This window comes from Danio rerio, chromosome 20 (assembly GCF_052040795.2).
Source record: "Danio rerio strain M-AB ecotype USA chromosome 20, GRCz13ab, whole genome shotgun sequence".
Classification (NCBI taxonomy): Eukaryota; Metazoa; Chordata; class Actinopteri; order Cypriniformes; family Danionidae; genus Danio; species Danio rerio.
In genome coordinates this window covers 15,097,369-15,122,170 of record NC_141040.1, presented here as the reverse complement: position 1 = coordinate 15,122,170, position 24,802 = coordinate 15,097,369, and the positions used below count along the sequence as shown (strand labels likewise).

The window sequence follows — 24,802 nt, the reverse complement described above, 5'->3', positions numbered from 1 at the left end:
GCAGAACTGTACAGAGCTGTGGCCCTCCAGGAATTGAGTTTAAAGAGTAAGCCAACATGAAGTTGCAAAGTTACTTACAGTTAGTAGAATGTCTGTTGGCAGTTGTACTCTAATGCCTGCTCGTCGACATAGTTGTGAAGATGTTTGCAGTTAGTAGAATTTTTAAAGTTGACTATCAAAAAAAAAAAAAAAAAAAAAAAAAACGTTTTACCCAAGAGGATTTAGCCAGTCAATTTTTACCATATAACTGCCTAATGTGTGAAGGCAATTTGGTAAATGGATCTCGTCTGAAGGTGTAAAGGGTTGAGAATGTTTGTAGAGCAGAGGTAAAGCAGACAATGACAGAATCAAGACCAGTGGAGGTTTTAAAATGTTAACATTGCTATACATTTACCAAAGTGCCATAGAGGGCATGAGTCATAGAGCATCTGACAGTCATTTTCATAAGACTGTTAAACATTGGCAAATGTTCATTTATTAATTTTCCTTCAGCTTAGTCTCTTTATTCATAAGGGGTCACCACAGCAGAATGAACTGTCAACTTGTCCAGCATATGGTTTACATAGCGAATACCCTTCGAGCTGCAACCCAGTACTGGGAAACACCCATACACACTCATTCACTCACTTACACTTACACGTTTAAGTTTATTCAATTCACCTGTACCACATGTCTTTGGACTGTGTGGGAAACTGGAGCACCCGGAGGAAACACACCAATATGGGGAGAACATGGAAACTCTAATAAACAAAAAAAGCCAACTGACCATGCAGAGGCTCAAACCAGTGACCTTCTTGCTGTGAGGTTATTGTGCTTCCCACTGCATCACCCCAACAAGTCCAAAGACATGCGCTATAATTGAATTGGGTAAGCTAAATTGGCCATAGTGTATGGGTGGGAATGAGTGTGTATGGATGTGAAGGGCCTCTGATGCGTAAAAAAAACACTTGCTGGATAAGTTGGCTGTTCATTCCGCTGGGGTGACCCCTGATTAATACAGTGTATACAGGTATCAGAGAGTGAAAATCAATACCTTTTAAGACTCTTTCCATTCACCTTACAACCACTTTTCAACCAGAAACACTGGCGATACTTGAACTTGCACTGTATTTACTAAACATTATTTTAAGAAATTAATAAAAAACTAAAACAATATTTATATACAGAACAAAAATTGATTAAATCTAGCTAATTCAGCAGGTTGGTTCAGTAAACAAAGCAGCATGATGTTAAATCTAGTATGATTTCATAATCTACACAGCATTCTGATATTGACAGATTTAATTCGGGCAAACTTAAGCATAAAACCATACATTGCATAATCAAACATTATATAAAATTGAATACCTTGCAAAATACCAATTAAGAGACTTTTTAAGGGCCTTTAATTTCTCTACATCGATTTATTAACTTTTAATACTTTTTAAGACCCCGCAGACACCCTGTAATGAAGGGACTCAGCCAAAAAGAAAATAAATGAATGAATAATTTATCTTAGATGGACAAAGAAATAATGATTCATTCCTGGTATAAAATGGTTCATTCTGAATACTTGTGAAAACGTTATATGTATAATCAAATTCCAGGCTGTTTCAGCCTGTTTGGATGGCTCAAAATGCAAGTGGTCACTCAGCTGAGATGGATTAATTCATGCTGTTGCTTATGAGCAAATAAAAAGGGGAGCGATTGAAAAAAAAAAAAAAACAGGGTTTCAACAGGTTTCAAGTCAAATTTAAGATTTTTTAAAGACCTTTTTTAAAACCATAATGAATGAAATTTTAGACATTTACATGGACAGGAAAATGAAGACGCGATTAAAATTATTTAAGGCCTACATCACCATACTTCAGTGGATTTACAGTTTTTTACAATGGCTATGACAGTTTTTTTCAATACATTTATCAAGTTTGCTAAACTCTTAACACAGCAACACACCTAAAACACACAATTGACAAAACAGTTAATTTCATGCTCAAAATCCCTCATTGTAAACTAAACCTCTAAACTTCTTTTCAAAATACAATAATAAACTAACACACTACACCATGTCTAACAAAACACTGCAAACTTGTTTCATAATGACATAATTGTTCAAAACACACACACACACACACACACACACACACACACACACACACACACACACACACACACACACACACACACACACACACACACACACACACACACACACACACACACACACACACACACACACACACACACACACACACACACACACACACACACACACACACATATAGGGAATATATTTGTGTTTCAATTTACAGTATGAACAGCTGTTCACTTTGGCTTTAGCCTATATAGGTTCTGTTTAGAACATGGTGTTATCTGTTCTGACATACTGTGTGAAAGCATTGGTAAATTGGACTGTAAAATTACATTGTTTTGGTTTTGGTTAAGTTTGTGTGTAAAAGAAGTTCAAGCATTTTAAATTGGTGTTAACTGGATGCATTTTGTGTCAAAGCAACAAGAAATGTGTTAATTGTATAGCCCACGAAGACGGATGTTGTGCTAACCGTGTTAAGAGTTTAGGAAACTTGTTAAATGTTTTGAAAAAAAGTGTCATAGCCATTGTAAAAAAAACTTTAAGACTTTTTAAGGCCTATAATTTGGTTTTAATTTAAATACCGTTTAAGACCCCGCAGATACCCTGAAAAAGATATGGATGGCAGCTGCCATTTCATTTGTAATCAGTGTTTTGGTGCAAAATGGCAAAGTGTGAAAACATTGCTGTAGTGCATTTGACACTATTGGTGTTTGGTCAGTTGGTGAAGAGTGGGTGTTGTGTTTTTCTTGTAGCTGTTTGAATTCAATCAATCACATTCGCCTTTACACAATGAAAGCAATCTAATCTCATGCTTTCAACTACCTCGGAGAGTTTAAAATGGCTCTTTTACATCAACAGTGAGCTTACACCACTGGATTAAAACTGATGAGTAAAGTTTTCAAGGCAAATAAAACATCTTGTTAAACATCTCTCTATAACTGACCTCTAAGTTGACAATAATCATTGCTGTTTACCTAATGTGGAACATCTTTGATCTAAATTGATTTGATTTCTAACATTTCCACTTTATTTTAAATTCAGTCGATAGATACAAAATCTGGTGTCCTCCAGGGTTCAGTACTGGGCTCACTGCTCTTTTCTATTTATGTGCTTATCTAGCCCAGCTTACAAAGGCCCGATCCCAATTCTACCCCTTATGCCGAGTTCAGCCTGCATGATTCTAGCCCCGATTTTGACTCGCTGACATGTTTTGAGAAATTAAATCATGGTGCTCATTTACGTGAGTAACAATCACCCAGTATGAATTATCAAAGATGCAATCTAAGAGAATCGCGGATGAATTGCCGAAACCAGTGAGATATTTGGCATGCTAAATATCTAGACATGATTGAAATCCTGTCATCTGAAATGAGTTTTGACTGAAAATAACATCAGCAATTACCTACAGCCAATGAGATGGCAGCATCCACTAGTATGGGTATCTGCAGGCCAGCAGGAGGTTGGAGAGAAGTTAAACACGCGTCTTCTCAGTCTATTAGGTCCCAAGAAATGGAGGAAAAACTAGTATAACTTTGGCAGGAGCACCGTTGTCACCTGAGCAGTATCACAACCAGGTTGAAAAGTAAAAAAAGTTGAGGAGAAATTGCTAATTCTATTTAAAGCCAGGTGAGCAAAATAAGCACATTTTCTACCCCACTAAAGGCTTCTTTCTCATTATGTAGTTAATAATAAATTATATTATACATGACTACGCATAGTTTCCATGTCAATTCTTGCATGTTTGATTGTGAGAGACGTGGTTTTTGAACTGAGACAAAGTTGTCGGCGATTCTTCCCATTCTAAAGTCATATCGTGTGAAACCCCCTGTCGCTGATCCATCCTACATTGTAAACAAAGCAGCAACAAAACGCTACTCCAGATAGTTGCAGTGTGAAAACACCTGTGATATGATTGCTTTGAAAATCATGCAGTCTGAACTCAGCATTAGCCCTTCCCTTACCTCTCGTTTTAAGCATTCTTGTGGAGTAGCATTGTCCCAATTCTCTTTAGCTTGAAGGCGTAGGGCTAAAGGGAAGGGCTAGATTGGCCTCAAAACAGATATTTTCTTTAGGACCACACTCAAAACCAAGGGGTACAAAAATTTCCTCAAATACAATCTACAACAGCGACATGGCTGCACACAAGTCAGGAGGAGATGCACAAATTAGTATTTTGTCATTATTGCGAATTTTTGCAACAAACAAACATGTTTATTAAATAAAAACGACTTTCGTGTTTTACCGTCATAAAAAAACGCTAAATTTCACTATCTATAATTCATAATAACTCCTGTACAGCAGTCCCACAACATTCTGACACTCAATGAATCTGGAATACCCTGTCAGAAAAGTCTAGTGGCTGATCTTTTTACAGTGTCTGGTATAACGTTAATGTAGTTTTCAAGTGTTTAGATGAATATGGCCACAATGTAAATACACAGTATAGTTACGAACGTATTGCCACATTATATCGTCAGAATAACATATCGTTGTCTTCAGTGACTTCCTGAAGATAAATACCAAACACAACTGGAATAACTACAGCAGTTGTATTTGTCTGATCTCATTTGAAGCAAGATTTCGCAAGGACATATGACGTGTGCAGGTGCTGAAGTGGGCTCCCATTTCTTTGGGGGAAGATTTGAAATCCTTTTCCTTCACACTCTAAAGGGCCAAGGGGAAGGGGTTAAAGGGGTAAAATAGTAGAATTGAGATTGAGCCAAAGTTAACCTGGCTTAAATAATGTTATTAATTGAGGTTCTTCTCTGTTCATTTAAAATATGTTTTAGTATCTTTTTCTGTTCATTACTCATTTAATTCAAATATTTAAAAAAATTGACACAACTTGAATTGAACAGTACCAAACAAGCATGTTTAATTCACAATGACACGTTTGACAATAACATATCAAAAAACATTTCAGCTGGCAGGGTACTTTTAAAATCCTCAGTGATACAAACACGTCATCTGCACGTTTATAAAGTGAACTCGTTCCTCTACAGATTTCTAATAAAGTTGACTAGTTATAAAGGCTATACATTTGTGTTTTTAATAAATTGCATAATTTCACCAAATGCTAAATACTTGAAGAAATAAATAGTGTTCTGAAGAGTTTATATTCTGTTTCTTTCCCCAATATAGGCCACGGAGAGGATTTCGCAACACCTCAAATGATGTGTTCAAAGCCAAACCCACGTGCCTACTCCCTGCATAGTCCAGAACACAACTCCCTTTTCTTTTGGTTTACAAATGTTGCTTGGTTTTCTCAAAGATTTCCTTATAACCACAATTATATTTGGTCACACACACAGTTGCCAAATGAGCGTTTTCCACAAATATATGAAGGTCCCTTCAGGTTTACGTCAGCACGGACTAAACATCAGCCAGTTCCACAGTTTATTTTACAGCATTTAAACCTCTTGTTTTGATTGACAGAACGACAGAACAAAGAAGGCATCAGCTTGTATCAAAACCAATAAGAGAAGGTTGTCTAGTTCCTACACTGAACATATTCAGTGCTATAATACAGCAGTTTCAATTATAGGCTTGGTGAAATACTGTCGACGCATCTTCTGATGTGTCTTTAAACGATTACACAGCGATCTTTAAAAAAAAAACATCAGATTTAAAAATACTCTAAAGCATAGATCATTTGTTTCGAAAGAAGCAAATCATTTCTTTTACCTCTCCAAATATATATATAGATATATATATAACCAAATCTAAATATTACAAAAAGCTCTTTAGGAAACAAAATAATAATTACCAATAACTTAAATACATAAATTATTACATCTCTCACAAAAATTGAAAAGCTAAATATGTAAGGTGTGAAGAAGAAAACGGGCAAGTGATGGGTAGAAATACAAATGGTCCCGACGTTTTTACTTGGTCCAGCAGCCGAACGTTAAAATTGCATTACATCCATGAGTGTTGACGTCCTGTATGAAGAGAAGCTTTGGCACGGACACACCAATCAGACGACGTGGTAAACACACATGCAGAGCAGGCTCTTTATATTGTCGGAAAGTTGGTGTGATGTCTGAGATACACGGCTGTGTGGTGTGTGTGAATGTGTTTGGGCTCAGTTCTTCTCACAGCACGTTAGAAATCAGTCAGCTGATCCAATACACTAGATCACCAATACAGAGATCACTCACAGCGATGACTCCACCTCCCTAGTGATGATCACGACAGATTCTGGTCGGCTCGTGTCCTCCACGGACTCGCTGATGATTTCCAGAGACGTCACAGAAGCGCTAGGTAATGTTGGGGTTTTGGATTCGCATGACTTCTTTGACTCTAAAGAACCTTCAAGAGGTTTTGCGGTATCAACAGCCCCACAACAGAGCTTTGGTGCACACTGCGTTCGGCAGGAGAGCTCACAGAGCGAAGCGCGGGACTCTGAATTCACCGTTACGAATTCCGGTTGAATAGTTGTCGCGTGGATGCCCTCATCATGGAAAAAGTCCTTGATGCGCTTGGCTACATCCATGTAGGATGTGGGGTCGTGGCATTTAATGTGCGCTGTTGCGATAATGCGACTGCCCGCCAGCTGCCAGATGTGCAGCTCGTGCACGGCCAGAACGCCCTCCAGATCCCGCAGGCGAGCGTTCAGCTGGTGCATGTCGATTTGCTTGGGTACGGTTTGGAGCAGGATAAGAGCGGACTCCTTTAGCAGGGGGTAGGTGGTGTAGAGAAGGATGCAGACCATGATGATGCAGAGTGTGGGGTCCAGATAAAGCACCCAGCACGGTCCTGCTTTGATCAAAGTGCCGTTAGTTAATGGACTGCTGATGTTAAGTGCATGGTCTGCGCAATGTTGACCCGAACAAGGGTTCTCGCAGATGGTGCCAGGTTCACAGGGCTTCCACACGAACACAAAAATGATGGCGTTGATCACCACGATAACAGAGCCGAGGGCATCACCCAGGACATGCAGGAAAACACCCCGCATGTTGAGCTGGGAGGCAGCATCGTGTCCGTTCTCCAGCTCGTCATATGGAGCACTGCCATTAATCTGCAGATCCAGGCTGTCACTGTGACACATATCTAGGAGAGGGGAAAGAAGCAAGTATGAGATTTCAGGACAAATTTGAGAAAATATGAGATTTCCCCCTATTTTACCTCGGTATATGCTCAGACAGCATCACCAAACTGTTGGCTTATGGGAAGTTTCTAGTATCTATTCTAGTGTCTATTTGGGGTTGGAGTTAAACTCTGCAATACACCGGCCCTCCATCTGATTTTGGACACTCCAGCTCTAAGCCATTACCTAATGAAAAAATAACCTACTGTAACGTCTGCAATTACATGAAATAAATAAATAAATAAATGCAACATATATTAACACAAACGGACCCTTACAGTCTCTGATATGTTACCAACATTTAGTCCACAGCATACATTTGAGTTCAAAAACAACACAAAATTTAGCCCACAGTCAGTGAAAACTTCCCATATGTGTCTTTAGTCTTTAGCAGCACATGTAACCTCTGTTAGAAAGTAATTCCATAATTCCGAGTTCATAATTGTCATTGTGATTCATTATCATAGTTGATGATAGTAGTTATACATGGCAGGTTGTTTTATGTTTTAGGTTGCAGAAGCATCATTTGCCGCTGTTTTTTTTTTTTTACGGCTTCGCCTTTGTTTTTGCACTTCACTCTCATGTTTGTCTCGTTCTGAAAGAATCGGATGTTGGAAGCACTTCAATGATCACTTGCAGGTTATTAATATGAGCTCAAAAGTTTGTTATTTCAAATATGGATGTGCGGCGGGCTCTCTGGAGAAAGTGAAACGACTTTAATATGGGCTCGTAAAACAACAACAAGACACAGCAGATTTAGTTTTTCTTGGCTTTACATTAAGACAACGACAAGGTTTGTTTGAGCTCAGGTCAACCATATTATATGTATATATAATTACTGTGTAATGTTAATGAGTAGGCTATTATTATTATTAATTCTTAAACATATCTTCACCTTGGAATTATAAGGTTCTATCTGCGTTCTGAATGATTTTGAGATATTGAGCTTCAAAGTTTTTGCATTCCATCTAGCAAACAAACAGTGTGTGTGTAACATTTGTTTTTTTTAAGTCCTAAAATGTAAACAACTTTTAAAACAACATCCCATAACGTAAATAAGTTGTCATTTAATTAGAATATGTCAATAACTCAATTTTGACAGAAATGTCAAATAGAACTTTATAATTCTAAGGTGATGATATGGTAAAAGAATAATAATATTAGGCCTATGTGTAGTAAAATAGTTATACTGTGTAGTTCACAGTAAAATGATGACATCTGTATACAACTATTTATAATTCTAAAATTGAATTATTATGTTTAAGACATGTGCTTGTCATTTGTCATTGACACCATTATTAGTCCATTTGTTTTTACTGGTAAAATCAGGCATTTGTCATTATCAGATTTCTTCTTGCATTATTTTCATTGTATAAGCTAGAGTAGTTATACTGACACAGTAAACATTTATTTTCATGCACAACACTGTGTTAGCTATGAAAGAAAAAAAAAACATATCAAATGCTTGTCGTAATCATAACTGTAAAATGCGTTATTATCATTTAAATGATGTGCGGCCAGTTTTATTTTCACTTCTGGGTGTGGCTCATGCCTGCCGTCACTGTGATAAAAAGACACAAATGCAAATCATTATTTCAGCGTGGCTCTCAAACGATCGATCTGTGCAACAAACTGAACGTCATTTACAACTTTACTACCTGTTATTCACAGTCTATGAACGTTCTGTTCACTAAAGTAGCCATCATTGTCGTGCACACACTTTTTCGGCTGTAACCAAACATTTTGCTATCAGCTCACGTGCGATTTCGTGGCCGCGGATACATTATTACATAAAGACAGAAATGACATTTCTGGGTGAATTATATCTTATAAATACAGTATGGGACAATTTTAACGCCATTTGAAGGTTTTCATGTTCCTGTGAAGACTTTTGCGACTACTTTAAGCTTCTCTCCTGACCTTAAAAATTTAATTGGTTAAATCGTAGAAAAGCTGAAGTAAGATCATGTGTAGAGTTGAATCAAGATTGTGATCTTTTTTCGATTAATCATGCAGCCCTAGTCTCGGCTGCGTTTTTAAAAATGGTGCTTCCTTTGGTTTCATTCCCTTGCTCTTGTGAGTGACGAATCTCTGTAAACCAATAGCATTCAGTTGTGCATCTAACTCCGCCTTATGGTACCCTTTGCAAAGGGTGACCAAAAAAATTTCCCTTCGACAGTGGAAACGACCATACAAGCCTACCGAACCGAACGGTACTGTACTGTACTGTGCCACTCAGTGGAAACGGGCCATTACATTTAGCAAACGCTATAGTACAAAGCGACTTAAAATTGAGGAGGTATTCAGCAATTCAACAAGAACAGGCAATACATGCGAGAAGTACTAGTTATACAAAGTAACTTGTTTGTGCTCAGAGAATTGACTATGTAGACAGAAGTTTATGTAATAGAAGTTGACTATTATTGATTAAAGCCGCCGTCACACCACACTTTTCGCCCCATAGATTTTGATTCATACGAAAGCAAACGTGACATACCGGAAACACAATCTCACGCCACAAGTTTCGCAGTTTGCTGCGTTTGAAAGTTCAAACTTGGTGAACAGCGAAATCTCATCATGACTGCATAAGACCAATTGAAGATCAAAACATGACCTCTCTGTACAGAAATGTAATATATAAAATAATCACTTGCTTTTTCTACTTTAATCTAACCCCTTTTTAAAGCACCGTACAATAGAATTTTGCATGCTCAAACTCAAGTGTGACCATGGCATAAGGCATTTTAAAATGACCAAAACAACATTTCAGATGTTTTACAATGTGGTCGGTCTAAAGGTGCTTGTTTTTGTTATCACATGATCATGTTAAAACAAAATTCCTGAGACAGGGCAAGCATTGTGAACTTCTGTTTACAGTAACAAGTTGGCATGGCAATTGTTTAATTTATTTGACATTAACATGGTGGAAAAGAAGCTTTTTAGGGGGCCGATCACCCCGAACACGGTTTTTGAAGCACTAACCGCTGCAAGTGTTGTGTGTTTTAACTGTCTGCTGCACCTCGTGTTTTTGCCATTGTGCGCCATGCGCTCACAGTTCAAAAAATGTAAACCTTGAGTGGAAAAAGTGCATTACGTCAGTCAGGTCTTTTTTCATTCTCCAATTAAATGAAAGCAAGAGCGGGGTTTCTGTTGAGGTGACAGCAGTGTTTGTGTTGTCAAGATGACTACTGAGACTTTTGAAGATGAAGGAGAGACTAGTGATCGTTGTTTTGAGTGATCCGCTTCTGTATGAATCACAAATCTTAAATATCACAATATTTTTAAATTAAAAAATTATTTTAATAGCAACAGCAACACTCGCACACAATACCCAGCTGATTCAGTCATTGCCTAGCTACTTAGGAAAAAAAATGAAGTTTGTTTTTTTCTTGTCAACAAAAAAGGCAGTGCATCTCACGTTTTTAAGACATAAAAGCACATTCAGTGTGATCGGCCCCTGAAAAAACACTGTGCTGAACCTTGCTTTTTAGTTATGTTAAATAGTTTAATATGCAATTCTGTGTGAATGACCCAAATTTACAGTAAGAAAAACTATTTGTGTATGCACTAGTTGCCAGTCTGTACATATATGCTATGCTAACAATGCACAATAATTAGTTATATATATATATATATAACTGCAGTTGAATAATCTACGGCTTTAAAAAAACGTCTAACCGTTTAATCTGTCACAGTCAATCAAACAGTCTGTGGGAATTTTTTCACTCTGAAATGGCATTTCTTCTGTGAAGATCTCAGTTTGGCGGCTTGGACAGAATATTCTTAACCATTCCTCTCCTACTGATGATTACAGCGAGAGAGAAATAAGTGCTAAAATAAAACCCTGTCATCTATTAAATAACAAGAATGTCTGGTTCACATAGACTTTAAAGTCAGATGGAGTTTGATTGACTCATTTTTGCCTTAATAATTTATCAGCCTGGAGAGACAAAAAAACATTCTAAAACGGATCCCAATGATATTATTCTTCTGTGTTGATATGGTTACATGTTTGCACAAACTTCTCATTCTTCAAGAACTAATATAATTATTTTATTTACATTAATTTGACAATCAAGGCAACATGCTATCAAAAACCTTGTTCACTTCGGAGACCTAGTTTTGACCATTAATACAGCATATATATCTTCAGTGAGCTGATCATTCACTAAGGCCTGTGGGTGATGTAACCCATCTGTTCATCTCATGTGATTTATATTACCCATCTGTTCATCTCTCATCTGGCGGACAACTCTTGGGCTGAAATTTCTCTAGGTAAGCAGAGTGACTGCTTCAACTTGAAATAATCTGCTTTTCTTGAAGAAACCTATCTGGGAACAGTTCTGCTTATCTGATAAAATTAGATAAAACCCACAGAAAGAAAGTGTCTCCACATGATCTTCACAGAGAGTTGACTATTGTTGTGAATCTATGGAAACAAGATACTTTTAACCTAGTTACGCAAAAGGCCAAGCTTGATTGTTACACAAAAACAGATTAATCAAATAAACAGTGATAATGCAAATGCCGCAGAAGAAAACAAACATCTAAGGGCCTTGACGCATTAAACCAATGGTCGGCCTGACTTTTGACTGCTTGAGTATGTTGACTTGACATTGTAAAGCATTTAGAGTTAGTGAACCAGTGTACATGAGGGGAAACAAGCGATGATATTGTGAAATTCTATTTATTTTTTTGATTGATCTACAAAAGCAAGACCAAACGCCAACACTAGCTTTTTTCATCATCCAGTTTTTGTGCAAAATTTGGCATATTGTAAAAAAAAAAAAATGGTGGACAATGTTGGAAAATTGTTTAAAATAAATAAAATAAATCAGTTTTTTAAATGACTTAAAACTATTATGTTTAGAAATATGTTGGAAGAAATCTCTACGTTAAACAGTAATTGAGGAAACAAAATAAACAGGGGAGCTAATAATTCTTTCTTCTACTCTGTGTAGATACATACATACATACATACATACATACATATATATATATATATACATATATATATATATATATATACATATATACATATATATATATATATATACATATATACATATATATATATATATATATATATATATATATATATATATATATATATATATATATATATATATATATATATATATATACACATATATATAACAGGGCTTGACATTAACTGTGGCTAGTAGATTTCCAACATTACTAGACACTCGCCATTTTCACTAGCCACACTTTTCCTGTTGAGAAATATATATTTTGCTTAAATTTGACTTTGAATTGGTAAATTACGTGATTTAAATCAGTGCGTTATGTCCACATGCCTTCTCATTTATTTCACTTCTTGTGTGTATTGGGTATTAGCTTGCTCAGTGTGCCATGAGCGAAGGGGTTGTGTCACACTGCAATTAGTTTTTATTTCACGACATTCAGGGCTCAAAATTAAGGATTTACCAAATTTATCTCTGACCACACCAAATAAGTATTTCTTATTAAATGTGTAAAAACAGGGAAAATATAGTTTTATAGGTGCACTTTTTAATTCAAAATAACTTTCCTTTAAAAAAACATTATATTTAGAAAATAATTATTGTCATGTATCTAAAATATGCACAGTAGTCTGTCCTGGCTAAAAGTCCCAGATCACCAGTTAACTATACATAAATAGGGAGTAATCTCCCATTAAAGTAATGTTATTCTAAAAAATTATAATTAAACCATATTAACAAAAATAACTGTAAGCAAAAGAAAGCAGGTAGGGATGCTCATTTTGGTTAATTTTGCTAACCGACAACCGCCGCTCATTAATCGGTTATTAATGGTTAACTGGTCAGATACTATTAATTTTATATTAAACAAATTGACATGTCTATTTTGTGTCTGACACATTAAATATTGCATAAAATACTGATTTATTTTTATATGTTAGCATATTTATAACAGAACAGAACAACAGAGCATCTTCACGCACCTGCAGTGTTTAGCACAGAAGAACAGAATAAACTAAATAAAATGAATAAAATAAATAGGACTGCCCTAAATTATTTTCCACTAAAATAATTAATTTATATTACAAATCAAAAACACTGACTGATTATTTTTAACAACCGGCATAGGCTGTTTTTTTCCAATCATATTATTGTCTTCCGTCAAATAAAATAGTAGATTTCCTCAAATCGCTCGCTCCACGGAAAATATGCATTTATTCAATGCCCCGCTTGTATTATTATAATCACAAAACCTTTTTACATTTTTAATAAAAAATGAATATTTTAAAGATTATGTCTTGCTATGGTTTCCTTTCTCTCCATCGCGGTTTAAGTGCTTGCTGCGTAATGAAAAGACAACAATGCGCGCATATGTTGACTTTTTGTAAACAGTTTTCTTGTTTAAATATGATATTGCATTAATGTGCATACATGCTTTATATGCTGTAAAATAAAAGGTAAAGCCTATTTGTTGCGTTTATGATGCAGATCCAGGTCAACATCAGCGCTTTTTTTGGCATCAACACGTCTGTTTCAAGCAATTCTTCTTCCATTTTGCTTCTTTGGCAAATGTGTCTGTAGGCACGGGTTACATTATCGTCCCGCAAGTTAAGTATGTCTTGCAGTTGAACAAGTGGCCGACCACAGCTAACCTGTTTTTTTCATTCCAAAAATGCGAGGCACACCTCACTCCCTTTATGTTGACAAGGAAAAAAGAAGAGAAGAAGCGCGCTCCTCTTATGAAACGACTGAATCAGCTGGGTATCGATTGTGCAAAAGTGTTGCTGTTGATAAAATTGTAATATTTAATAATATTATTATATTCAAGATTTGTACATTCATACAGCTCTGGATAACTTAAAACAGCGATTAGACCTTCAGAGCGGCATTAATGGGTCCTGGGCTATAAACTCCAGCAAGATAGAGTGATTATATGCAGTCATACTTTATCTATAAATAAAGTATAACTATAGAAACTGTGTTTATCTTAACTGAAAGCTTCTGCTTGTTTGCTGGCCTCACGCATCGCGCACCTGTCAGTCAGTCAGTCAGTACGTAACCCCAAAGGATTAAACAGACAGCGCACAGCACTATACGGTTACAGAAAAGTTTGTGCTGTTATAATCCACTTACCTTTTAATACGTTTTGGTGCGATTATAATCCGCTATTAAAAATAACAACAACAATAACTGAATGTTTTGAATGGGTAATGTAGCCGTGGATGGATGCATTTTGGTTCCCGCCATGGAAGAATGAATGTAGCGGAAACCAAGCTCTTTAAAAGTTCTCTGTAGTTGTCTTGACAACACAAACTGCTGCTCTGGGATGAGCCGCGTGCAAAAGATGCCCCTCTTAACGCAAAGGCGCATTCAATCGGCCCCTTATGCAGCCAAACTAAAAATATATAAAATAATAATTTTAATCGTTTAACTGATAGCATTAATCGGTTACAAAGGCACCCTTTCAGTTAACGGTTAATTGATTATTTTGAGCATCCCTAAAAGCAGGTGAAACATACCCTGCACACGCTTAATGTTAGGCCTGTTAATAATCTCTTCTAAGAACAATTAAAAATTAAAGCAGTGACCGCTGCTGCTTACAAAAGAATATGTGTATTTTTTAAAATCTTAAACTCTTGAAAGCAGCAGGACTGTGGGTGCACGACCATCACTTTTTGTCCAGTCTATTTCAAAGGGAACCAATTGCTCCTGTTACGCTTACTCTTGGCACGGTTGCTTGACGCAAGTTAACAAGAGCACTCGCGCTTTTAAACAGTCATGCGCATCACATCAGCTGTTAGCGACTGATCATGCTCTCATTCTGTATTCACCATTCTTTTGCTCGCACGAACAGTTATTTTTGTCAGTCGTGATGCTTCTCCATTCTAATATCACATTTGCACGAATGTTGGACCATGCTTATTGTCGAACCCTGATTTTGAGAAAACTACAATTTAAAAATTATTTCCAACCAGCCAAAGTGGCTAGTGGAGGTGTCCGTGTGACCCGCCAGAGCTGAAATTTACTCGCATTTGGCGGGTGTTAATGTAAAGCCCTGTATTTGAATCAAGGGTGCATTACTTGATTTTAAAATAATTTAGGGACCACACTATACCTGCTATATACGATTATTAATAGAACATCAATGCTAAACGATTAAAATTAAACCACATATTGCCTAAAACCAATATTGAAAATATTAAAACTATATTGAAAATAAATAACTTGCACTTTTGATAACAAAATTAATTATTTTCTATGTTTTTCATATTAAAAGTACAAAATAAGCATTATCTCTTCTGAATAAAATAACTCTTGTCAATCCTGTAAATAGTAGTTTAAACAGTGTATATTTTGCATCTTCTGTAAACAAATATTTTAATGTAAAAAATAATTTAAATGTAATGGAAAATATGCCATCTCGAGGTAACTCTGGCGCAGCTTACAATCATTGTCAATTTAGTGCAAAGTAAGGCTCAAGAATGATCCATTGTCCTACTTGACCAGAGATTAACCAGATGTGGCTGCAAAGTGGCTGCAGAATTATAAATCAGCCTCCGAATTCAGGCTGATTAATACAGTACATCTGCATTGAGTGCATCAGCGTGACCAACAACGCTTGCCTTGCACCTTGCCTTGATATACTTCTGCTTTCTGTTTGTGTTGCTCTGCAATAACACTTTCGAAACGTTAGTTGACAGCGGGTTTATATGTTCCTCTGTGTCGATTTTCTTCACGGGAGTTTTGTTTTTTCTGAATGCTACCTTAATGCATGCCATTCCCAATATGTGCACAAGACAAGAAATAATTAACTTGGGCATGCAAAAGATTTGACATGTTAATGCGTGCATATTAGCCTTGGTATACAAGCTCGGAACTTTAAACTAGTGCACAGTTGGAGTAATTTGGTTTAGTTGCAGCAGTTTAGTTCCATGGAGAACTTGTGTTGAGGAGCCTTTATGATTGCACGAGTGAAAAGAACCGACTGGTCAGCTGCATAATTTGAATGGAATAACCACATTTCTACTCCAAAAAGAAAACTAAATTTAAAAATAAAAAAACAAATAAGTTCATAGTAAAGTTGATCAAAAGTGTCTTTCAGACAGAGGTTCAGCAGCCTTTGACTACATTTGCCCTCTTTAAAAGGTAAATACAAAGCTAATATTAGATTTACATTAAACAAATACTATTTTTTAATAATTAAAAAAAATGTTTTGTCATTTATTTTCATTATTATTTATTTTTAAAGACCAAAAAAAAAATTCTACTTATTTTTAATGAACTACTGTTTGTTTAATTATTATTTTTGTGCTGTATTAATTAGTTACTGAGCAGCAATAAGTAACACTTTAAAATATAAAGAGTTTTCGTGTGATTTATTAAACTACTGGTGCTTTGAAAATAATGAATGGATAATAATCATGATAACCATGATTATTCCTCATGCTATAATCGTACAACCAAAATCTATAATTGTTGCATCCCTAGTATAAAGCTGTGAACTGGATGATCACTAACTGTGCTCGGCTTGTGTTTAATCAGGTTAATTATCAGATCGTGCTCCTCCCAAACTAGGTAAATAAACCATCATTTAAATGAAAACAAGTTAAAGGAAGTGCAATGTTCTCCGTATCAGGCATATATGAAGAAAGAAACCGATCAGTGGAAAATGAAAAACTGTTTAAATGAAATCTAGTGCTACTTGTGGTTTCTATTTGCTATATCTACAGTCTCATTTCTAGTTTCCCTTCTCGAATGACAAATACAGATTAGGGCCACTTTCTAGTAACTTAATTATTTCCTCTGTGATGGGCACATAAGGTCTCTGTGTTGTGCTTAAGCACAAACACAAGCGGCCCGCAGAAGCAACACAGTCTGCTTTTGTCACTACTAGTTTTTGATGTTGTTTTGGTGTGTCCTCATGATCTTATGAAACTGTGCTGTTTACTGAACACAGCCTACATGGCTTAGATTGAAGGCTGTTTTTCACATTCCTCGAACAAAGACCAGCACCGTCACCAGAGTCTTAACCAGTATGTTTTTGTCCAACAGCATTGTAACTACAATTTTCCAGAAGTATTGTCACGATAAAAGAATTTCTAACTTTGATATGATACAGAGATAAATATTGATAATCAATACCATTTTCAATACTGCGAGGAAATAATGAAATACAGACATTTTAGACAACAATATCTCCAAGATGATAAAATCTTTATATCTATCAATTTTATAGGATTTTCAGAATGCCAATCGTGTGTAGCAAACCTTTGTGCAGCTGATTTAACACATTTTGTGAAATGTTTAGTTGGCTGACAATGTAAATAATAAAATAATAAGCAAAAGAGCAATCTTAAATCAGCATTTACTGTTCAAGTTTTCAACAAATGAAGACATTACCTACAAGTAATTGGATATTACTGTTTAACATCAAAATAAATAAATTAAATAAAACAGGTTTGGAACACGTAAAAGGTGTGACAGAATTCAGTTTTGGATGAACTCTCCTTTTAATGGTTTAAGAGTGATAAACTCTTTTAATACATTTTATTTTTATTATCTATTGTCAAAAACCCTTTAATCGATAGACTTTATCGATGACTGATTAAGCTTGGACATTTAAAGATTCAGTTATGCTTTGCACTGTGAGACATGGCTCTCTTATCCTTTAGACCAAGTTTATTCTTCCGAGGTAATCTAAGAATATGATAAGTGCTGTAGCTTGTAAAGACAGTCCGGCTCATGCTGCTCAAAAGGCTTCTTTAAACAAATTAAACTGAAACCCTGAAACCGTTTGATAGATCCTATCAGTATCGTAACAAATGCTCTTAAATAATGCAGTCTAAAGTTTACAGCAAGGAACAAGTGTTCATTGAGATTATGTTGTCTGTCATATCTTATGTCTTTGAGGGTTTTTTTTTTCATGAGGCATGGCTTTCGAAAATGATGACATGAGACTACTGGGTAGTGTTGTGCTGGTTTATCAACACTTGTTTGGGTCTGTAATTTCTTTGCACGAGCATTCTGCACAGTTTGAAGTGATTGTTGCTGCTTTGTGTCGGATTAAAAAAAACTAGCTCAGGACTACTGAAGTCTAGTGAAATTTCTTGTCAACAATGTTTGTGACTGTGACCTTTTTACCTTATTTTTTCTTACTCCTTCAAGTGCAACTGACACTATATGGCTGTAAACTTGTATGTTGCATGCGACATCCGGAAGGACAGGCTGCAAAATGCTTGAGCATAGTGTGTAAATATTATCGAACAGTCATTATCATTTTGTCAAAAAATTATACATCGTGATAATTATTAATATCAAATTATCTCCCAGCCCTACAAACCATGGTGAAAAATTTGCTTAATATATGTTAGAAAACAAAACAACATTTTGAAATACTTTTATATTCTATCTTTAGCCAGGTGCTTCATTATGCTTTGAACAGTATTTTTCATTTCCGTGCATCCCTATAAAACGATGTTATGTTTCAGGCTTTTTAATTGTGTGCACCTAAGTGCCTGATGATGTTGTTATGCGATTTCAAAAAGCAGCATTATATTAATTTAAGGTACATTTACGACAGATAAAATGTGCGACTAATCATGAGTTAACTCATGATAATCATGTGATTTAATTGAGATGAAATATTTTACTCAGATGTCTATGGGCCACTGTATAGTAAAACTGAACAATATATCATTTTAGCATCGATATTGCAATGTGATCATTCGCAACAGTTACAACAGTCCGTTTTATAATTTATCATTTATTTGCATGTGTTTTGAGGCCCGTGTAATGTTATTAACTCTAATAATGATTAATTTGATTGAAGTACTCAATTATTTATTATTTTTTGAAAATTGTTAGATATGGGAAAACGATAAAACACTGTTTTTTCAATTGTAACTTTTTCTTTATCATTTATCTATGCTTTTGATTTTATTAGACTTTATGCAGATACCCGTTCTTATAGAATCTAAATAGAGCTATTCAAGTCATCCGGTGAAATTGTATTCATATCGCAAAATGTATCGCAGAATAACAAAATATTGCAATGCTAGAGTTTTCCAATATTGTGCAACCCCACTATACAAGTAAACTCAATATAGGTTTATAGATGAATATTAGGGTTGGGCAATAGCCTCTTTCACACATACAGACCTTTCTAAAAAATTACCGGCAATTTTTCGGAAAGGTTGTATGTGTGAACAGGTCCTTTCTGAAAATACCGGTAAATTCGTACTGGCTATTTTCCAGAAAAGAGATTTTGTAACATTACCGGTAATTTGCCGGAATGCTGCGCTGTGTGAATGCAGAAGGAAGATTGCCGGAATAAGCGTGTGCACGTCTAGAACGTGCTGACGTGAGACGTCTGCTTTAGCCAATCACAACAGTCAGACGCATTTACGTCCGCGCGGTTTATGAGAATAAAAGCCTTTGAATATTTTTCCAGACACATTTAGCTGCTAGAAGTTAGTCAGATCATGTTTATATGTTTTTCTTAATGCCAACTGTGTAAATAATCATCGATGAGATGCTTATGATAAGCCGTTGTTTGTTTACCTTCAAACAGCCTGTGAGCGCCTGCACATGCACATATTATGAACATCTCGACATGCGAAAGTGATCCTGCGAAAGTTGTTCACAATATTGATCATCCACAGAGTTTGTAATTTAGTCAAATGTTTACAAATACAAGCGCAGCCGTTTAAAGCTCATTTGTAGTGAATGATGTCAGAATTTAAAGGTATTTTGGAATGGATGTGAGAATGCTCTTTTCCGTAAAATTTCCGTAACATCCTCGCCTGTGTGAACAGCGCTTTTTTGAATATACTGGTAAAGTTGTTCTGGAAATTTTCCAGATATTTACCGGTATCACTGTGTGAAAGAGGCTAATGTCAACCAATTTGGCATCGTACGATGTCTAATGTGATTTATTGCGACGGACAATGGCATCGTCGTCGTAGGTGTCTGTGAATTAATTATTTCTGAACAATTCCTTCATTCATAAGTTAATTTATAGCCTACCATTTCAACTACCTGACCTGCATGCTCTTTGTTTTACCCATAACCAAATCATAAATTAACAAAGATAAGTTACACACAGGGGACGCAGTGGCGCAGAAGGTAGTGCTGTCGCCTCACAGCAAGAAGGTCACTGGTTCGAGCCTCGGCTGGGTCACTTGGATTTCCTGTGTGGAGTTTGCATGTTCTCCCTGCATCCCTGCAAATTGTCCATAGTGTATGAGTGTGAATGAGCGTGTGTGGAAGTTTCCCAGAGATGGGTTGCGGCTGGAAGGGCATCCCCTGCATAAAAACATGACGGATAAGTTGGAGCTTCATTCCGCTGTGACGACCCCAGATTAATAAAGGGACTAAGCCGAAAAGAATTGAATGAATGAAGTTACACACAAATTACCACCTGTCAATCATTATTTCAACATGAATAGGCCCAAACCAAACTTGGTTGGTAAAAAAGATGCACAACCAGCATGAACCAAGCAACAGTATCTGAGGTTTTCACTAAAATTACAAAGTACAAGCGTGAAAGTGAAAGATTGAAGCAGTGTACTAATGCTGTGACACGTTACCTGATAGATTCAAAAGACCAAAGAGTCATTAGATAGAGACAAGATTAATTAAATATCACGTTTAACAACTATAGTGAGAAGCAATCCAGCGGTACATCCTTGATAAACTGTGCAACGTGCACTGCTCTCTGGGGTTTTGTGTTCAAAGCATCTGCTTACTGCTGGAGCTCAGACATGTGCATATGCTGCAGCGCATGCCAGAATGAGTGTGTGTGTCATCATGTGATGTTCTTTTTTAGCGGTATAGTATGGAAGGAGGGTTGTTCAGAATTGATGGATGAAACGCCAGTGTGGACGTGGATCGTTTTCGTTCTTAAAGGCCATTTTAAAATGAAGACGTATTATGTAAACAGGCCTGAGAGTGTATTTTTCATGAGCTGGTTGCTGCTGCGATGGGGGCAGGGCAAAGGATCATGATGACGGCTCAGCATCGTTATGTCTATTGGTCATCGGTGATGGCATCATCTATCAACACAACCCTAGTAAACATACAAGTAAAATACTCAAGAGCAACTTGACTACAACAGAAACCGCAGATATACACATGTATAAAAATGTGTAATCAAATGACGTTCCTTTAATAGTTTGCCATAATTTATAAATCATTAAACCAAGAGGCTGTTGAATATTTGGTTCTGATTGGCTGAGGAACAATATGCAGTTATTTTGAGATAAACACAAAGCTAAAGTAGTTCCAGGCCAATCTTGACTGCATTACAGTTCCATAACAATACGCTGAATGATTTTGTTTATTTTAAATCACTTGAGCCAGGCGGACATTCCACTTCTCGTTGACGCTGCAACTCAGTATGCATTATTTGTGTAGTAATTTAACAGCCCATCATAATTAATCCCTTACATAATACAGCAGCAGCTCAAATGTGAATCTGTGCCGCACATACGTCATCATGTTGCGAGAGGAAGTTGCACTACAGACTGTCCGAGATGCTTGCTGAAGCTGTGGATTAAAGGTATTAATGTTGTAAATAATGTTCTGCATGAGGGCCCACAGCTATTCTTCTTTTTTCTTTGTCGGTCTACTCACAAACTGGTAGAAGATATCTATTGTCATTTTATAAAACCAGAAACAACCGTTTGACAGTCTGTAATGTTCTACTGTGAATGCACTGACGTGAATGTCACCTGCATCTATGGTTTTAAAAGGAGTAAATTAAAAATAATAATAATCTAATCAAATTTTACATTTGTTTAGTGAGCTATCCCTTTTACATTAAGAAATGCTAACCGACAACCGTGAAAGGTTATCCTATTATATTTAGACTCCTTAAAAAATTAAGGGAACGCAGTTCATATATACTATATATAAATCCAACTATTTTGGAAATATAAATTTCAGCGTAACCTTTTTTTTAACATCCAGATTGCTAACAATGATCCCAACTTAAAAAACTCATCCATTTTCTTTCTTTTTGTACTTAGAGTGATACACCAGTTCAGGAAATGTGGCCAATATCAAATACCACAATATAACGTTAACTGTAGTAGTAATGACGGCTATGTTATCACCATATGTTGACAGAAACCATGGTGACCACAGATTTAATTTCATAAAAGGTTATTGCACCTAAATTAGTCTATTATAATCCAGTATTATACATATTGTGTGTTTGTCGTTATTTTCTCACCCTCGTTTGGTTCCACATCTGTCTGTATGACTATGTCGTTTCTGCTCTAACATTCTCTAAATAACGTTAGTTGTTCACCGACTGACCATTGATTTTCAGAAAAAAAAGTTTATTTTTCCATAAACTTTCCCGTTTTAAGCTCCACAAATTGAGCTCATGTTGGTTTGGAGCGGCGTGATGGTGAGTAAATCACACAATGTTCATGTGTAGGTAACAAGTGTGCCGCAAGCCTACGTTTGAGTGAAGGTTTCGGCCGTTAGATCGCCCCCTGGGGGCTGGCTGCAGTACAAGTCATAAAGCCCGCCTCCTCCGTGTTAATGAAGGAGACTTGAGCCCAAATAAAAAAAAATATTACACTTGCAATAAAATGTCCCGAAAGATAGTTCTGGTCGATTAAGGCACTGGTTATTGTGCTGAAATAGGTGCAGATCTTCATTTTTGTAAACAGTTTGTTTTTAGCAGTAATTTAATGCTGGGCGTGTCATCGTGATACACAGCTGTGATTGACAGTTTCTCAAAGCGCGGCGTCTGAGCTTCGGCAGGAGACTGAAGTAGACTGAAATGTTATTATTCGATTTCTGTGTTATTTTACCATGACAAAATGAGTTCAGCAGTAAACTATAGTTTCTGACATACATGATCCTGGTGGAACACTGTTTATTCGCTAAGTTCAGGGCTTTTTTCGGGCTTTATTAGTTTGCTGATACACGCCTAGCCACCCAAATAGCAAAACACAGTTCCGGCTAGATTCTCGCCTGCCGGAGACTTATCTCTTAGAGCTCAGACTGACTAATGTTACCTCTGCTGGACCTACTCCGGATGCCTGGACTCACTGCCCGATTCCAGTCCGAGTCAATCGAGCCAGATGCGGCGGCCGAGCGAGCAGGCGCTGCCGCATGCGAGCCGGAATCAGCCCGCGACGCCGCGAGTAAGTTATGCGCTGCAGCCCGGAGCTGGCGCGATTAAATATATAAAACCCTCATATTTGTTAACGTTATTACATCCATTTGTGTTGATATGACAGCAAACGCATGCTGAGAAGTTCGGGGGGCGTAGTTGATTTTACATAAAGCGTTTGATTGGAAGCTCGACTCTGCTCATTTTCGCGGCTCCTCCTCTGGCTCCATCAGACAATCCTTCTGCGCATGTCTGGCTCCAATTTCAGCAGTCTTTTGCGACAGTTTGTGCCCGTCAAGCAGGCGTTTTGCCCTCAAGGCGTTCAATGGGAAAAAGGGCTGTCGCGTCGTCCATATTTTTTACAGTCATTGGTAGGTAACGTTAAGCCTTCTTTCTATCTGGGCCGCTTTGTTGCCAATGGCTGCAGGTTAACAAACATCCCCGGCGAGAAACAAAAGCCCCAACATGAAAGTTTTGCACACGTTTCGCTGAAACCATTGCGCAAATAGGAGACCACATTCTACTGAATTCTGGACGATCTTTCGGTTATTTGTATCAAACAATACTATAAACACAATATTGATAATGAATTTGAAAGAAAACAAACCCCATTTACCGGCAGCCTTCCGCTCCGCATTAACGCCATTCGGGCTGTTGTGATTCGCGACCAGGTTGTTGGTTTCCTCTCCGGCGGATCGACTGTCCTCCAGCGTCTCGCTCCGGCGGACCTTCCCGTTCTTGTGTTTTTTGGCTCCGCCGTGGCTGTGTCCGTGTCCGCCGTGCGAATGCCCGTGTCCCCCGCCGCCGGCGTGCCCGTGAAAGAGGCAGAGCCCGAGCAGGTTGACCAGCAACCCCAGAGCCCCCACCCCGATCACAACCCAGGGCTGCTCGATCTCGTGCGGCTCAGTGAAGCGTTCGATGGCCTCGAGAATGATGGTGAAGCAGAGCGCGGTCAGGAACACGGCGTTGACCAGCGCGCCCATCACCTCGGCCCGGATCCAGCCGAAGGTGTTCTTGTTGGTGGACTGGGTCTGCTCGGCAAAGCGCACCGCGACCAGAGCCACGACCAGCGCGATCACGTCCGACAGCATGTGGAATGAGTCCGAGAGCATCGCCAGAGAGGAGGTGATCCGGCTGACCACTACCTCCACGATGAAGAAGCCGAAGGTGAGCGACAGCATGCAGAGCAGGCGAACCCGGTTCGGCGCGCAGGCCATGATCACACCGCGGGCGGAGCACAGACAGAAACAAAGCTTTAAATCGAAGCGACCCCCTTCGGGTTAATATCCCATCACTGAGCTCGTTCCCCGATGGACAGGCTGTAAGCGCTGCGCTTATCCGCGTGTAATGAGCGCCGAGGAGCGGGTTCGGTCCGGTTATACAGCCCGTATTCTGCCGCTCGTCTGCAGACGGCTGAAACTTTGCACCCGGACCGGCGAACTTTCCACACGGAACACGCTCAGCGGCTAGCCACGCCCACACTCATGTGATTGGTTGAGCGCTCGGGATCGAGGAAAATCAGAGCTTTC

The 24,802-nt window shown here is 37.6% G+C and overlaps 2 protein-coding genes across 4 annotated transcripts in view; one reads left to right on the top strand and one right to left on the bottom strand.

The window, feature by feature from the left end:
* The window catches only part of LOC137488715 (uncharacterized), a 731,364-nt gene that overhangs the window by 15,724 nt on the left and 690,838 nt on the right, over nt 1-24,802 (top strand). The window lies entirely within an intron of this gene.
* slc30a1a (solute carrier family 30 member 1a) lies at nt 4,922-24,730 on the bottom strand. 3 transcript variants are annotated; one of them, XM_087296481.1, is made up of 2 exons: nt 23,881-24,730; nt 4,922-7,123 (listed from the first exon to the last, which is right to left on the bottom strand). In XM_087296481.1, the coding sequence occupies exons 1-2, from the start codon at nt 24,488-24,490 to the stop codon at nt 6,228-6,230; spliced, it is 1,506 nt and encodes a 501-aa protein (XP_087152607.1). In that variant the 5' UTR covers nt 24,491-24,730; the 3' UTR covers nt 4,922-6,227.